General features: G+C 39.6%; 1 protein-coding gene across 2 annotated transcripts in view; it reads right to left on the bottom strand.

Moving 5' to 3' along the window:
* Positions 1-14126: 14126 nt before the first annotated feature.
* The window catches only part of GPATCH2 (G-patch domain containing 2), a 172900-nt gene continuing 168582 nt past the window's right edge, over positions 14127-18444 (bottom strand). The window contains exon 10 of one of the 2 annotated variants that reach the window (XM_044266826.1): positions 14127-17894. In XM_044266826.1, coding sequence (XP_044122761.1) covers positions 17674-17894 — 221 coding nt within the window. In that variant the 3' untranslated portion in view covers positions 14127-17673. The remainder of the gene's footprint in view (positions 17895-18444) is intronic. The other variant, XM_044266828.1, reaches the window with a different exon arrangement.

Below are 18444 nucleotides of genomic sequence, written 5' to 3'. Positions count from 1 at the left end.
TGATTAGCCTTTACCCTCTGCTTGAGAAGTTTTATTGACTCTTACTCCCCAGTATCTACAGAATAGAGGAGGAAATCTAGTCTTTTTAGAATGGAATACATAGTTTTTCTCTGTCTGGTCTCACTTGACCTCCATCATCATCTTACGCCATTTCTCCCCAAATCCCTCCATTCCACTCTTACCAATTTATCCTTCCTTAAAAAAAAACCATGCTCTGACAATTCTCTGCTATTGAGATAGGGAAACGTGAAGGACTCCATAAAAATCTGCTTTTTACTCTCTTTCCTGCTTCTATTCTTACTAGGACCTGCACCCTCTACCCCTCTTCCCACTTTACCTGTGCCTCATAATGCAAATTGTGTATGTCCTCCTTGTAAAGGACAAGGAGTTAATAATTTCTTTAGAATAGATAACAACCAAGGAAGGATCAACTGGAGGAAGCCATTATATGCATATTCCAGACCACCAGGACTTCCCCAAGTACTGAATATTCTGTCCCCTAGTTAACAACTGTCAATAAAAGAAACCAACCCCCAAGGTATGCAGCCAACCCTCAAGGTCTCTCTCTCTCTCTCTCTTGCCTGCTGTCATCTCTTGAGAGTGTATCTTTTGCTTTAACACACTTTGCTGTTTCTGTTACTTATCTGTTGTGCTGCATGTCTATCCTTGAATTCTTTCTCATGACAAGACCAAGAACCTTTGACAACTCCTTCAGGTCTGGCTGGGTCAAGGCCCCAGGGCAAGAGGTCTCCCCAGTTCACCCAGCAACAATGTCAGCATCAAATCAAATAGTAGATACTATCACAAAGGTGACAAAAAGAAGGACTAAACATAACGTTTTGAGCCATTTGCCGGCCATGGTAATGTCTCTTCTAAAGACAAAATAAAATAATTTTTTGTTTAAACTGCATTTTCTCTTTAGATGTCATTTTTAATTTAGGATTATCCTATTTACTATAGCCTCAATGTCACGAAGCTCCAGCCAACTGTTAGGAATTAACTCTACAATATACACATTAAAAATACAGTTGGAGCTGTCACATAGTATTTCCAACGTAAGCATTTCCGTTTGGATGAAGGCTTAAAGAACTTAAAAGTTCAGTGTTTTGGTTTTTTTTTTTTTTAAGAAATATTTATTCATTTATTTTAGAGAGCTGGGGAGGGACGCAGAGGGAGAGGGAGTCTTAAACAGACACTCTGCTGGGCACGAAGCCGACAAAGAGCTGCATCTTATGACCTTGAGATCATGACCTGAGCCTTGCCAAGTCAGACACTCAAGGACTGCACCACCCAGACACACTGAAAGTTCGTTTTAAAAGAGCATCTTCACACTTTACTGCTTTTATTTTCATGATTCAACTGTCAAGAAGAAATAAATATTCTCTAGAATTAAGAACAGTGGATAAATTACAAAGCTCTCTATAAATATAAAAATCATCTGAAAAGGAAGAGAAATATTTTATTTATATGGTATTCACTAGGGTTTTAGGGAATGATAGCATGTATTGTACTTCGAGGCTACCTTGATACAGGTGTGCATCTTCTACTTAACCAAGAAAATGGAGCATTCGAAACATGACTGTTTTTTAACATCTTAGATTTTAGGACGATGTTCTGTAAGCAGATATGAAGCCTATTGAAATATATTTAAGATCTCTCATTTAGAGTTAAGTGGAAGAAGAAAAGGCAAAATTTTCTTTGCAGATGTTGAGAAGGAATTCATTGCAGGCAATCATCATTTAATATCCAGTGCTGACTTTTTGAACAAGTGCTTTCTCTAAATGATAAATCAAATGAGTTGGCACTAACAATAATCTTAGAATATGAATGAGAAAAGCAAGAATATTAAAACAATAGAAACATTAACATAAAAAATCAGCCATTATAGCAAAGAACAGCAAAGGAAATTGGGAGACTATTTTTGAATTTTTTATGGTGGCTGTTAACAGTTCTACTATGAGCAGCATTGTGGAAAAAAAGCTAAAACACAGATTGAGCTGTAAATATTTACCCATTTAGATGTGACATGTGCTATATGAGTAGTTACTATCACTGTAACTAACATTTGAAATGAAAGGATGGGAAATTTTGCCATTTAAAATACAGACATCAAAAACAACAATTATCTTAATACTATCTGTCCCATGCTCTCCATGAACAGGATGACCTTCTAAATTTTAATAAGCCACGTATACATTTTCCCACCTCCATTTACACTATGTTCCCTCCACCTACAGTGTTTACCTCTACCTCTGCAAATGCAAGGCTTAATTTTCTTCAAAGTTCAGTGGAAGAACTAATCTTTAATCACCTCTACCAGCAGGTATCTTTAATTTCTGAATATCTATAGCTTTATATAAAATTTTTGGACACTGGTCATAAATTCTTGTGTACAGTTACATAACATTTCAATTTCCAAAGTGCTTTTACAGAATGCTATTTAATTTGGTTTTTGTTATGACCCTTTTAGGAACTGCAGGGCAACCCCGTAGAGTGGAGGTCTATGGCTCAGGAGTGGAAAGAATTCCCCCGAGGCAGAACAAAGGAGACAGAAGTTTGGGGACTACAACTCAAGGGCACCCCAGGCAGGACAGCAAAGGAGAGACTGACTGAAGGAGGCAGAGGTGGAGGGCTGTAGTTAAGGGGCGGGGGGCGAGATGAAGGGGTTTGTGAACATATGTAATTGTCCCTTTCTGGTGCCTGTGCCTGGGGGTAAGTAGCCCATTGGTCAGCTAGGGCTTATGGATATTTTGAAGTGGGTCCCCCAGTAGCCATGTCTGCATTCATCCGGTGGCCCCTGTGGGCCTCTCCACCTTACTCAGGTTCCATGGCTCCAGTTGGTTACCTAAAAGCAGCCTCTACGGAAAGCAAGAGGAAAAAGGAGCAAAGATTCCCGCCACCCAGGGCAACACAGTGTGCTGAGGCCAGGACACTGACCACGCACTGACGCTTCTTCTAGAGTACCATGTTGCATCTCAAAATCCTACGCTCGTCTTTCCTGATTGGGTTGAACATCCTGTGAGGGCAGAAGGACACAAAGTTAGCTGACTTGTCTCAAAGTTTCCAAATATGGGCCGGTTTTACACAAATAGATTGCTCTAAATGTTGTCCACACAGTTTTAAAAATATACTAAATTTCACCAATCATTGTTTTCATCTTATGCGTATTCAAATCTTGTTGTGGGTAATCAGTGCTCCATGAAAGTGGCCCTAGCCTCACCAAATAGACAGATTGCTGAATTATAAGGGACTTAGGAAAGAGTTAATAGCAGAGCATTGTCATTAACAAAATCCACTGAAGACTCAGCTGCCAGGCGGGGTCAGCACAGGGGTGCCTACATAGAAGAAGGGGTTTCCGTCATCATTTTTGTTATATAGTGATTCCTCCACTGAGGCAGGAAATGGAAATAACCCTAAAGCTACCCTGGCAGAGTATGTTAACATAGGGATTTAAAAAAATACATGATCTGGGAAGTGTCAGAATGGTTTCTGATTTTGAAGTTTCTTTCTCTTCTGCGGCGAGGATGCATGTTATAGAAGTGGCTTTGATCCCTTTCTTCACGTTAATTCTTTTTTCCTTCCAAATATAAGCCTTTGTGCACCCAGCTTCGGCTTTGTTTTTATTCCTATTATTAAAGTGGTCTTCTGGCTACCAGCTGCTTTTTTCAGCATTTTTGAGGATTTGGCTGTTATTTATTTATTTTTATATCAGTGGTGGGGAGGCCAAAGTTCAGCTATAGCAAGGGGTCCATCAGACTATATTTTGTGGGCTGATTATGCATGAGGCAGACCCACACCTTGGCTCTGATTTTGGCTTTATGGGCCTCCTCTTGTCTCAGAGGCTGTGGAAGTTGCATTCCCAGTACCTCCCAGAGTGGGTATATACAGCGGGAGAGACTAAGGCTTTAGGCGAAATTGCCAAATCCTATATTTGTACACCAGCAGGCAATAAGTGAAGAAGCTTAAGCATTTCATTCCTACTGTCTTGAAGCCTGCAGACCCTGCAATCAAACACGGAGACCATATTCCAAAACAATTGTATCCGATGACAGCTTATTACGGAAAGAGTCAGTTTCACTAAGGATGCTTGCCAATAAAACAAAGTGAAAAACAGGATCACTTCATAATTTCTACTTGATGAGCCACAATTTTGGAGATGATAGCTGAGCTCTTATTCAGATTTCAAAAACCACTTTGTGGACTTACAGACCATTCATTCACATGGGGCCCGAGTTGGGGGCACCCTCGGCAGGCAGTTCGCAGCATCGAGCAGAGAATGAGTGCAGCCCTGGGTGTGCTAAGCCCATCCTGGAGCCTGCCCAGCGACCTCTGCCCTGGCCACAGTTGACAGCCTGAAGATTTGAGTTAAGCACGAGGTACAAAACAGCAGCCAGAGCGAATGGGTGACCTCTTATTTTGGTGTTAAAGTTGGGATTTATCATCCTGCAGAATGATTTTATAGACACCTCTGAGTCAATCCTTTATTTCTAAATCAGAACAACACCGTTACCAGCGGGTCTGACACCAGGGAAACTTGGGTAAAATGCCATCTAGCCTCACTAAGAAATTACACTAACTGGAGGGAATGGGAGTGAATGTCTTCTTGTCACCTCCGGCGGACGTTGTGTTTACAGATTTCTGTGAACTTTTCCTCTTTGTTAAAAGAGTCGGCCGGAGGCAGCACTGTGTGAAATATTTACGTTCTTTCCTACCACATTTGCTTGCATAGGCATTTTACCTTAAATAAAATTATGCAAACATCTATTCTGTTTTGGGCATTCTCAAAAATTTGAGGGGATTTTAAATCTCCCAAATTTTTGCATATAGCTTTTGGACCTATAGAATTTTGCTTTTCATTCATTCATTTATTTGGTCAGTTAAATTTCAATTATGGGCCAATTATCATTATGTACAGTGCCGTTAACAATGAATATATACTCCCTGGGCTAAAGAGCTTAAAAGTAAAAATAAGGTTAGAAGATAGATACAAAGTGAATGATGAGAGAGCTATTAAAAAATAATCCTAATACTTGCCCCAAAGAAAATAAAAATATTATTTTAGCTCTGCTGGTCAGCACTTTGGGAAGGTATATGAAAATTATTAGGGTAAGATTGGTAGCAAGAGATGAGGTTTAACCTGATTCTAAATGTACAGATATTCCTGGGAAATCTTTTTAGCCAGACAAGAGGAAGGGCATAGAAAAGGAAAGGGGATGGGAAAAGCCAGTATGTGTACATTTGTAAGAAGGGAGATTCATTTGATGAAGGGTAAACAAGGTGTTCCCAAAGAGTATCAAGAAAGTATCATTAAAGGTTTGAATGGTTAGGTCTTGGCATTATCCCCCTTCTGTGATCAATGCTTATGGCATCTATAAGGGATGGGGAATGGATTTTGTCACACGAGTTAACTGTGATTGCCTTTGACTGGCAAGAACTGTACCTGGTTTCATCATGGAGGAGCCCAATATTGATCAATATTGTTCATCATGGATGGGGAAGGGCAGCACACACAGCATTGATGTTCCATCACGTATATCGGCATAGGACTATATTCAATGTTTCATTTTAGGTATAGTTTTTTTCCTCCAACTTAAAAAATCATCAGCTGTAAGTTGGGCTGGGATTCACCAACACACATTGTTATCAATTACTTATCACTGGCATCTGTTCAGATAAGATGGGTAGCCTCTCTCCCTGGCCAGCTCCTGTGCCAGTCTCATTACAAAATATTTAAATATCAATCCTGAATATATATACTGGATGTCTCTACAAAGATTCTAAGTCTCTTGTGGGCAGTGAATACACTATGAAACTCTTACGACTCCTCACAGTGACCAGCTCAGTGATAAGCATATGGTAGATTCTCCATAAATACTTCACAAGTGTCATTTATTTAGATGGTAGGAAGTAGGCACGGTCTGCATTGGCAGAATATGACTATCATTGGTATCATTTCACTCTGTAACGAGCAGTTTACCTAGCCTAATGACCTGTGCTGTACTTTGGTTATTTTCACAGCTGCAAAAGTCAGAGTAAAGAAGAGACCCAGAAAAGGTCTCAGCAAAACCCTATGTTACTCACGAGCAAAAGAATGGACAGAATGCCTGTGCCCAGTGAGAAGATGCACCCAAAACCTTTCCTGGCTTAGCAACCCAACTGCCAAGGTGGTTTGGTTGTGGAGTCAGGGGATGCGATTCTCAGGTATGTTAGAGCTGGGCTGGAATCGTTGCCTTCAATGGATTCACGAAGGGCTTCAATTTAATTCAGAATGAGATTTCGTAAGAGTTTTTCCCTTGAGCACTTTAATGTCAAAATAGACACGTTTCTGTTTCCTTTTACTCAAACATCATTTAAATAACAATTTAAACCAACCAATCTATACTTTTCTTATTCTCGAATGAAAGGGTAATTCCTGAAATAATTCTACTCCTTCTGGATGTTTGTGTCTTTAAAATATTCTTGGGATTATTATTATTATTTTTTTTTTAAAGATTGTATTTATTTATTTGACAGACAGAGATCACAAGTAGGCAGAGAGGCAGGCAGAGAGAGAGGAGGAAGCAGGCTCCCCGCTAAGCAGAGAGCCCGATGCGGGGCTCGATCCCAGGACCCTGAGATCATGACCTGAGCCGAAGGCAGCGGCTTAACCCACTGAGCCACCCAGGCGGATTATTAAACCTTCTGTGGGGTCATTATTTAGCAAACTCTACATTATTCATTGCCTATATTTTTCTTAAAGTCAGTGCCCTTAGTCTTTAGTCATTTGTCTTGAGTTTTTCTAAACCTGTTCCAATGCTTCAGACTCTATATGGAGTTAAGGTCATTACCCTGGACCCTACTTCTGTAACTGGAAAAAACAAACAAACAAACAAACAAACAAACCCACAAAACCATCACTTTCTTCTTCTTGGGCTCTTGACCAAGGTCATATTGTCCTTGGTTATCCTATATGATCAGAAGTCTGACACATCACGAACTATGTATCAAAGGATATTATCAAATCTCAGTTATATGGGTCCCACAGATTTTGAATTTGTGGTCATTGAGACTTGAGCTGGGCTAGTGTATTCCTGTTCACCATGATAGTTTTATCTAGTCAATTAACATCCAAACCAAAGAGGGAATAAAATACTAAGGGAAAATAAAATTCTCACAACTCTTGCTACCATACAGATGCTATCTGCAGACAAAAACAGATTTGAATATTACTTGTTTAAGTAAAATTTATTCAATGCCAGTTTGAGTTATTAGTGATTTACCTGTAAACAGTAACATTGTGTGTCCTTAAATATGAAGTATTTGGACTTTCTGCTAGTTTAGGAACACATATTTTCCTCCAGTTCGTCTGTATTATGGAAGTTAAGTGTTGTCTAATCTTTATAATTGAGAAGGACCAATGAGAGGCAGCCGTACATATCTGCGAAAGTTCACAGGGACATTACATATGAAATTCCCAGCATGTAGTAGGCCCTCAGAAATACCAATTCCTTTTCCTATCCAACCTCGTCATTTTGATAAATTTGGATATAGAACCATCAAAATGCATTTAATTGTAATCAGGTTCGCCATCTCCTGGTTCGGCATTCCTTCTGCTGTGGTATTGCCCCTGGGTTCCAGATATAAAGGGAAAACAAACCATGGGAGCTGGAGGATTGCGCTCTGTTTTCTGCCCACCTTTCTTGCTGGCTTGCTTGCTTCCTTTCTATAGACGGGCTCCTGGAACTCCAATCTGAAAAGCTGGAGGCAGGTGACGAGCTGGATGGGAAATTGGGCAGCTGCCGATTTCAAGGGAAGCCATCTTAGCAGCGGCCGCCATTTTCCCTCAACAACCAGCTGAACTCCGTAGCCCGGGCGTGTGACTACCAGCTACCTGTAAGGCGGGCTGGAAAGGCTGCAGGAAGTGGCTTCTAATCATATTTTACAGATTTGCCATGCTCTCCTTACTCTGTGACACAGAAGAATTGGAAAACGGCTCAGAGAAAAATGTTCTAGGCTATATATCCATTAACATATTTAAAAAGTAAAGTAACTAATATTCAGAATTCTTCTTCAGGCTTCTGAGAGTCCTTTGCGGTAACGGGCCTCTTCCACAGACAGGAACCACCGGCTTAGAATTTGATAGAGTCGGGCTCAGTTGAGAAAAGAAAAGGCAAACGAGGCCAAATCATTTAAAATACTTCACTGCTACAAGGTGGAATTTTATTAAAGCATTATAAGGTGTAATAGCTCTTTTAAAACTATAAATTCCTCGATGATTGCACAATCAGAAAAAATTCAGTTGGTCAAGTTATAGTAGTACTTTTTGGTGTTTTATAATACATTTATGTATTAGCTAACATCCAGCAGAAAATGAGTACTATACGGAAATAACGGAAAGCTTAACTTCTACAAAAAAAAGGACATCTATTATAAGATAAAGGGGTGTCTTATGGGACTGAAGATAAGCCCTCAGAAAAGAATTACAACCACGGTAGAGTGCTCAGGAGTCCTGTATTAACCTGGACAGGCTGTTATTTTAGCTTCCTATCTGCTAACATAAAAACCTAAAAACTGGACAATTAACTGTCATTATGATTTTAGATTTGCTTTATCTGAATCTATGAGGGATATTTAATAAATACTGGCTCAAGCACTTCAGCTTTTACTTCTTCCCTCTGTTAAGTATTTAATGATCTGTAAATAAGCACTTGAGAAAATGCTACCAAAAGGGACCCTGTGCTCTTTTACAACATGAAAAATCTTTGTGTAATGCGAACGATTCACCCTCTGATGCATCTGTTTGCTAATAAGATGTTTGGGCCCATGTGGTGAGTATTCTGCCCAATAATGCAAAAGGCCAGTCCTGTGAAAAGAGAGGTTATATTCTCTTACAGAAAAATGTTCAGTCCACCTTCCCTGTTATGGTCTTCTGGTCCTTTTTGAAGAGGACATCTAGCAACCTTACACCAGGCTCTGGGGCTGTGGGACAGACAGTGTGTTTGTTCTCATCTTCATTCTCTGTTCCTTTGCACCCTGCTTTAACTCATGAACATCCTGCCTTTCTCTGCTTCCCTGTTCTTTGCTTCTCCATTAAGGGACCATTCACACCAAGGGCAGAATAGAATCTCCTCTAATTTTCAATTCCTGGGAATTGTCTCTGGGAAAGGGTGGGAGGGTGGTGTTGAGGACAGTTCCCAGAAAGGGAGAGCTGGGGCAGATGACCCAGGAGGGCCCATCATAGGAGCCTGGGCTTCGATGTAGCACAGGTTGGAGGATGACCCGATCTGGTGCTTCCAGGACAGTCTTTCTCAACTGCATACCTACGTTCAGATGCCTTTTTGAGAGTGCCATTGGGAAACCTCGATCTTTTAAGTGCTCCCTGGTCATTCTTATATACTTTAGAGTTTGGTAAGCCCTGTTCTAGAATGTATTCTCAAAGAGATCCCGTGAAAAGGCAGAATTTCAACTAAGCATCTTAAGCAAGCAACCTAACTGAGGAACTTGTTAAAGCATTAGCTCTTCTTAGGGTCCTGGGCATGAGAGACTCTCAGTGGGTTTTATGCCTCCCAGTTCCGCAAGATGAGTAGCATCAATGAGAGCCGTGGTAGGTTCCAAAGGCCTTGGTAAGCATGGTCAGTAGCTTCTGAATGATTTTTGGTCAGCTAATAAGAAATTACTGAGTGCAGGTGATTGAATTCTGTATATTTATCATTTATAGGTTTTAGTTGAATGGATTTTTTTTTTTTTTTTTTTTTGAGCAAGAGAAGAGGGCGAGAGAGTAGCGGGGGTGGGGGTGGGGTGGGGTGGAGAGAGAGAGAGAGAATCTCAAGCAGACTCTACACCCTACATGGAGATCATGACCTGAGCCGAAATGAAGAGTCTGCCATTTAACTGACTGAGACTCCCTGAATGATTTCTTAAAACCTAATACTTGGAGTCACAGCTTAAGTTTATTATTAAGGGTATGTCATCCATGGCTACGAAATTAGGAGGACTGTTGAGTATTGCTGTCTTTCTTAGGAACTGCTAGCAAAGGCAAAATGTCTTAATACTTCTCTCCAACCTTTTCTTCCCAACTGGAAGAGTAAATAAAAAAAAACAATTTAACACTTCATCTGAAGCAGAAAAGTGTAGCAAATTGAAGGCACCTTCTATGTGCCAGACACTGTACTAGGGTATTTTACATGCATTATTACATTTAACCCTCATCACTAAATGAGGTTGCTGCAATTATTTCCAACTTTAGCAAAGAAGCCCAAAGCTCATGCATTTGCTTCCAATCACACAGAAGGCGGTAGGGCCGGGCCTGGAACCCAGCTTGGAATCACGCCCACACCTGTGTTGTTTGTATCATACACAGCGGGAGCTAAAAGACGAGCCTTCCTTGTTTCTAGTTAAACCCTAGCTTTCTTCAGGGAGCCCATCTAATCCCACCTATCCGTGTAGCCTTCCCTGACATTCTTCAGCGCTGTTTCTCCGCACCATTTACTTGATACTTATGAATGTGTTTTGTCGTGTTTTCACAGTTTAGTATTTCTGAGGTTGGGATGGATCTTGCCATGGGTGGTGGTTTGTTGTTGGTCAGCGTTTTGTTTTCTCCCTTGACGGTACATAAAATTAAGATACCTCTTCCAACCGATGGCATCTAACATTCAATAAAATATGGTAGATACTACTTCACTGTTTTATAGTGTGGACATGTCCTATTAAGTTTATGTGGCAGAAATAGTGCTCACAAATAGCCATGTGCTCTCCTAGCTTCTTCAGCTTCTTTGAAAGAACCCCCAACTGGGTCCATGTGACAAGTACAGGCTGATGGATTCTGAACAGAAGTGACACGTAGTTCCCCTGGGGCGACGGCAGTGAAGAGGGGGTATGCCTCTTCTTATCCTGTCACAGCAAGCTTGGGAGCCAATAGATATTAGATACTCATTTAACGGGTTTACAGTAATATCTACTCATCTGACAAGTGGACCATGAACACTCCTTCTGCTGGGTTCCCACTAAGCAAGGACACATTACTTTACACACCAACACTTTTAAGTAGCTATCCTGGGGTGCTGGCCCCCTGGTCCTTTACGTTTCCTTGCTTTGCATTATCTGTACATTCAGCTAGACTTCCACTGGCAACATTTCTTTACAATAATGTGTCCTGGGAATGGGGGAGAAAGACTGAGAAAAGGGACATAAGAAAAGTATTCAATTTCTGGGACGCCTGGGTGGCGCAGTTGGTTAAACGACTGCCTCCGGCTCAGGGCGTGATCCTGGAGTCCCGGGATCGAGTCCCACATCAGGCTCCCAGCTCCATGGGGAGTCTGCTTCTCCCTCTGACCTTCTCCTCGCTCATGCTCTCTCTCACTGTCTCTCTCTCTCAAATAAATAAAATAAAATCTTAAAAAAAAAAAAAAAAAAAAAAAAAAAGAAAAGTATTCAATTTCTAATACCAAATATTTGGCGAGACTGCAGAAGTGAGCAGGTACCTGAGTTTCAAAATGCAAGGCTGGAAAGATTTTGGCCCAGCTCGTTTCTGGACTTCAGCGGCCTTCAGGACTGACTGACTGATGATCCCCACGATGAGATGACATGTTGGTTTCACAGAAAGTTCCGTTCTTTTCAGAACACAATCCTGAATGCACTTTTTGCATCGTCTCAGGAAAATCGTGTTTGTGAGAATGCTTTACGGTGCCCCCTTGAATTTCCTGGATCTGAGGAAGTGAAGGGAAAGACTATTTGCTTTTAGGTAATCAGATTCTCTGGGATTTAATCCTATATCCCATTATGGCTGAGCTAGCCATTCAAAATTAAAATGAACCTTTCATCCGTGTGTATCATAAATGGGCATTTATCAGGATTATATGATTTTGCAATCCATCTGAATACGTAACCAGAATTTGTTTTCTTTCCGTTTCACTATGTAATTACCATGCAACAATAACAAAAGTGACATGTTTGAAGAACAGATAAAATGCTGCAAATTGGCCAGTAATGGTGATATTTCCTCATCTTCTGAAAAACCCATTTATTCTCTCTCTCAACAAATCAAGGCATTGTCAGCCCACACTCATCTCGTGGCCGAGGGGCTCCACCAATTTCTGAATGTAAGTGAGTCTTGGAATGCAGATGAGGGGGACTGACGAAGGCTTTCAGCAAAGGCAGCTGGTCTTTGCTTGCCTCAATTTCTAAATCATCCATAATGGGGCCAAGACCTCCCAAGCACTAAAAAGAGCGAGCTGACATGCTGGACAAACTGTTAATTTTTTCCTGAAGAAGCTGCTATATTGCACATCTGTCACTGTGGCGCAGACAATTACTCACTGAGTGGGGGAGAAAATCTGCCGCTTGTTTCTAGCTGAGTTGTTAAGGGACCTAATGGAGAAATGCAATGGCGTAGGAGTCAAAACAGGCTGGTTTCCTGTGGGCTTGGCGATTGTCTCCTCTTGGGAAGGCTGTCCAGTGACATTAAAATAGGCGAAGTAGACTAAGACGTGTGGAGAGGAATCCAAAGCCGCCAGGTAACAGGAAAGGCATGTAAAGTTGTGCAAGGGTCAAGAACCAAACCTTCCAAATTTAGGGACCAGACGCAATAGCCTTTGTGTTAGTATTACTTCTAATTCCATACCCTTACCGTGTGCTCCCAAGGCCTTCACATCCACATACAAAATTGTGCATGTCCTATTTATCGTGTCCATAATGAATGATAGCCATCCACAAAGAACTTAAGAATTCCAGATTGGCCATGTTGGCCATCAGACAGACCCTCATTCCCACTGTCACCCCAAACTCATTTGCTTATCAGAACCATGAAATTCTAGCATGTGAAGAAACTCACCTCAATAAGGGATGTAAGAAATTGCCATTTTAGGAAGCTTATTTTAAGTACATGTTCAGTTAGCATACTAGTTCTCACCTTTCTGCTTTTATTAAAGAATGTTGCCTTCAGGAAGAATAAACATTTCTTAGAAATTTAAAAGGAAGATGAAACATAGGTAAAAAATAGTTGCAGGGGGTTGTCCTTTTATCTGGGATACTATCACAACGCAGTCCTGTTTTGTAGATTAATTACACCATCTTACACCCGAAAGATCAAGTATCATACACGCATTTAAAATTCTAGTGATTTATTTTGAAAATTCAAACTACAACAACAAAACAACCCCCTCCCCCCCAGCCAAAACCTAAACTAAACAAACACAAAAATCCCTTCAATTGTTAGCCAACTTCATCCTTGAAAGATTAAGGGGTAAACATAGGACATTCTGATCACGGAACAGGAGTGAGGTCTGTGAATCCGGGAATGATTTAAACTGTCTGACAATTCGAAGACAGAAGACAACTCTAATGTACAGATAAAACTAAAAGTGGCAATAGTAGATCATACTTCTGGCAGTTAATGGCACTGGCTCACTAGAGACAAATCTGGATCTACTTAAAATGTCAGGTGTGTAAAGTAATGAGTCTTTGCTTAGTAGGAATCCAGCAGAAGGAGCCTTCATGGCCCACTTGTCATTTGAGTATATATTACTGCAAGCCTGTTAAATAAATGAGTATTTAATACCTACTGGATTAAAAAAAAAAAAAACAAAACAAAAACCTCTAACACCACTACTTAGTTTTTCGGGAGAGGTGATACAATTTTATCAACACAGTGAGATGCTTCTTACAGCAAACAAAACTCAACACTTTAGTATTACAGATATTTAAAATACCCAAGCACGCTTATGAAAAGTACAATACTCCAGGAGGAAATAGAGTGACTGGAACATATATGATTCTCATTGATATTTCAAGCAGCCGGAGAGAGAACGTGTGTACTTGCTACTTGAGAATCAGTGAATGTTTGAGTGGAAGGAGGCCTTGGGACAGTTTAACCCAACTTCAGAGAAATTAAACACATGATGAAAATGTGGTAAAACAGGTCACAGTCAGCTGTGAATAAACGTGTGAGTCAAATATGTTCACCATTTTTTTTTCTCTAAATCTTTTGAAAATACTGAAATGTTCCAGGGTTTAGAAATGAGTAATGAATTCAATTATTAGATCTGAATTGTCAAAGGGTAGTAATTAAAAATTTTTTTAGAGTACTTTCAACTATATTTTTTATTACTTTAAGGTTAAGAGGTAAACATTTAAAGCACAAAGACAATGACTGCTTATAAATAACATTTTTAAACATATTTTTATTCTTTCATTCTTTGTTGTACTATTAATATAGCTTTCTATCAAAAGGAAAAAAAAAAACTAAAAAAAAATCCAAAATAATCTTTGCTAACCAACTTCATTTTACAATACTAATTGAGATCACTTTTTGTTTTTAGAAAGACAAAATACAGGAAGAAATTATTTTCTGTTGTGAAATTATGGCTCAAAATGAAAATGTGAAGAGAAGCAACTGTCAGTTCATTACAAGAACATCAATTCACAATGTTAAAATGAACGTATTAATAAAATGCAGTATTTTGCAATCATGTCTGCTTGTTGCACACGTATGTGCCTGTAAACACACCTATATGTATACATTGTGCATATCTTTTAACCCTACTATCTTTACTTCTGTTTGATAACCACGGTATGAGTTATAAAGTCTATCTATTCAAGTGTTGACACTAATTAATTGGTAAATTTGTTAGTTATGTACTTTCTTTTAAAGGGGTGTCAGGTAACTGAAAAATGAAAGCAAACAAGTTTAAGGGGAATATAGCCTTAAAAATTACACTTGGGGGAAGGAAGGAAAGGAAGAAAGGAAGGAAAAGACCGAACACACCGTCTCATCAGTATCAAGTTTAATAAGCATACGAAGAAAAAAAGTTGAACTGCTAAGGTAGTCATGTTCAGCCCCCTTGGCTACAGCTAGAGATAATTTAGACCTATGTATTCTCTACAGTTTAGCATGACTGATTAATTTGACACGGGCTTTAGATACTGTAGAGTAGAAAAGTGACTTCACAAAGGAGCAGAGGAAAATCTTACCACCTTTTTCAGAAGACATGAATGTGCATTCTAAATCAGGAATTCCTTTGGATGCTTTGGGTTCTATGTGCATAGTAACAAGCAGGTAAAAATTAACTGGTACTATAAGTGAAACATAAATTAGTGGGCTTCATATCTTAAAAGATATTTGATTTACATTAAAAATTCAGTATTTTAATTGTGTTTATTTCTCCAATTACATTTGGGTACAGATAGAACATCAGGTCTGCACTGACTGTTCTTCAGGACTGAATGGCGAAGGGATGTATGTGCTTCTGATGTATGTTTCCGTGATAATATCTACTTGGAGTACTGACTAAGTTAAATACTTACAAACATTAAAAAATGTTTGAGAGCCACATAGAGGGCTCTAGACGTCAAGAATTTGACCTTTTGCTTGCTGATAATGTAAATACTAACTACTTTGGAGGGAGTGGTCGAGAACATCCAAGCTAAATGAGCATCTCCAAGGGTCTGCTTCAGAGGACTAGTACCTGTCCCTAAGGGAAACAATACAAAGTGTTCATAAAGACTGTAAGTTTTATGAGGGAGTTTCCCCATGCCAGTTGGTATACATTCTGCTGTTCCTCAGTATGAGGGTTAGAACATTGCAGAGGGAAAAAGAAGGTTGTCCTCAGGAGTTTGGGACCCGTCTCACAATACACTTACTGTGTGTTATCAGCAGCTTCAAATTTGGCTTTTCAACATTCTTGGGTTTCAGAAGATTTTTAGGCAATGGATTTAAAAATAAAATCTTTTGAATAGATCCTAAAGCACTCTACACTACCATAGAGAAGTTTTAACCTGGTACATAGATGATCTCCTCCAGCCTCCCCCCTTACATAGCTAGAACGAGTATTTAACAAAAAGCATTTTTTAAAAAATGACAAATTTCCAAGAAACAAACTTATAAAAGTAATCATACAGGCTTACTCTATCCAATAAGAATGCCTCAAAAGAGCAATTTACCTGTGTAGTCTATAATCTCTTAACCAACCTGTCCTCTTACCCACAATACCCCTAGAAAAGAAGAGAATTCTTAAACGTGTACATTTGGCAAACCACAGACCTTTTTCTCCCCAACTGGCAGTTACGAGACTACCTAGGAAAGGTCCACTATCTGCACAAACCTCCTCTTTCTCCTTTAAAAAAACATTTGAAAAATTTTCTAGAACCTACTACAAGGGAGCATCGAGGATTTTCAGGGTAGTGAAACTGCTCTGTGTGAATATTGCAACGGTGGATCCCGTTATTACACATTTATCCAAACCTATGGAATGTACAAGACCAGAGTGAACTGCAAGGTCAGCTATGAACTTTGGGTGACTATGATGTGTCAATGTAGGCTTATTGATCCTAACAAAAGTCCCACTCTGGATGATAATGGGGGATGCTGTGCATGTTTGGGGGCAGAGGGTATACGAGAAATCTCTGTACTTTCTTAATTTTTCTGTGAACCTAAAACTGCTCTTAAAAAAAAAAAAAGCCTTAAAAAACTTCATCAGAAAGGTGATTCACATGTGTTAGCTTGACCTTTACTCAACCAATAAAAGCCATTATAAATATATTATCAGTCCTTAATAATGAAGATCATCTCCTAAGCTAAGAGCTATTTAGAACCTCTGGCATTACAAAGCAGATGGTTCAAAAATAGTAATAGGAGGCACATAATAAAAATGACTTGTTTTGCTTGGTTTTAAAGTAACTACCTAGATGTTAGATGGCAAATTATCACCATTCATTTTCTTGTTCACCTTGTAAATGGGCTGGATCATTGCCAGAAATCTGAATTCTTGGGAGAGCCAATTAGAATTTCAAACAAACTGATTTGATAATTCTAGTAAGTACTCCAATGGTTAAAACTGAAAATTAGTTTACCACAGTTGCACTGATCTTAAAAAAATATCAACCTTTGGAAAGAGAGAGGTAGAAGTCAGTCTAGATTAATAGAATTTACAGTTCAGTCATGGTGAATTTAAAAAATACATTTTTTCTTTCAATAATTATTTTCTGTTCTAGATGAGGTAAAATTTGTAAAATCTGCATTAAGGTAATGTTGTGGGCACTCTGGTGATTACAATGATGAGGTTTATTTTGGTCAGAATGTCAGAGGGAAATATTAATTGTTGTTTGTCAACTGTGAACTTTATCCTACACTGTCCAAGGAGAGATAATTGGGACCACCCTGCTACAGAATCCTTACAAAAGAGCCAAAATCAGAACGTGAAATTGGCAAGCCTTTCACACGAAGATTTGCTTAGGACTTCACTGATGTAATGCGAGGTCTTTCAAGTTCTAGGGATGACAGAAATACCACCCTCTCTGGCCTATCCCATTCGAGAAAGCTGTGGGTGTGCTCACATTTGCCTGGGCATCTCATACACACACACAGACACACACACACACACACACACACACACATATGAACGAATCACGCTAGAAATGACTGACCTATGAGATCAAAATAAATAGGAGAAATGAGTGTTCCTTATACCTAGAAATAGCTGAAAACTGCACAAGGTGAAGGTTTTCACTTTAGCACCAGGAACTGTGACGGAGCCCCATCTCTCTCACTGTGGCTGGACGGTATGCGGTTAGATGCTAGAGTGATGAGTTTGAGGCTATGTAGATTTCTGCTTCAAAAATGGAAGCTATGTTGTAATTTTAGGACAATGGGATCTATATCGTGAATAAAAATTGTAAAACATTTCTTCTTTGCTTTTCTTCTTAGGCGGATTTTCCTGCATTGGGAGTGGGAGCTGCAGGGGTGCTTTTTGGTAGAGGAAATCCAAGACCTAATCCTTTTGGCCTCTGCATGGCTTGAATGGGCTCAGCGATCCCCTTGCCATCTCGTCCAAGGCCTGACCCAGGTGTCCAGCCCATGTTCTGGAGCATTCGGTTTCCAATGTTGTTTTCTAGGATTGGCTGGGCGTTTTCCCCTACAAATCCTGAAATTACAAAATTAAAAAATGAATTTTCTTGGAGGCTCTTATGGAAAAAATAAAAAACAGAACAAAAATCCAGAATCCCCCAAACACCGTAGTACAGATGAAGATACTCTCAAGCTAAGAAAATCATATTCTCCTAAGTTTTTCTTTCAACAAGGTACCTGGGTAGGAGGTGCGGGTGGTGGGGGCAGGGTTCATCTTGGGACGAGGACCTTAATGGGGCAGAGGGATGAATGGAAGAAAGATCTCATTTAGAGTTTCAGCTCTACTAATCAGCAGCTTGATTAAGTTATTTAACTTCCTGTGGCTTTTGTCGCCTCATCTATAAAACAGGTGGAATAATGTCTACCTCACAGAAAGTGGCCAGAATCAGTTGAGATCTTTTATGAAAAGGATCCTCAGTAAATGATAAAATACAAAGAGGTTTATTTCATTCCTGCCTTAGCCTCAATGGTAATTCTGAAAATCACCAACCTAACACCATAGTATTGTACATTTGCCTGGGGCATTGTCATTCAATAAAACCAAGACTAAAACCAAACCAAACAAA

The sequence above is a fragment of the Neovison vison genome, chromosome 10 (assembly GCF_020171115.1).
Source record: "Neovison vison isolate M4711 chromosome 10, ASM_NN_V1, whole genome shotgun sequence".
NCBI classification, from domain to species: domain Eukaryota; kingdom Metazoa; phylum Chordata; class Mammalia; order Carnivora; family Mustelidae; genus Neogale; species Neogale vison.
Note: the sequence above shows the minus strand (reverse complement) of the source record. Positions and strands in the feature narration are given on the sequence as shown.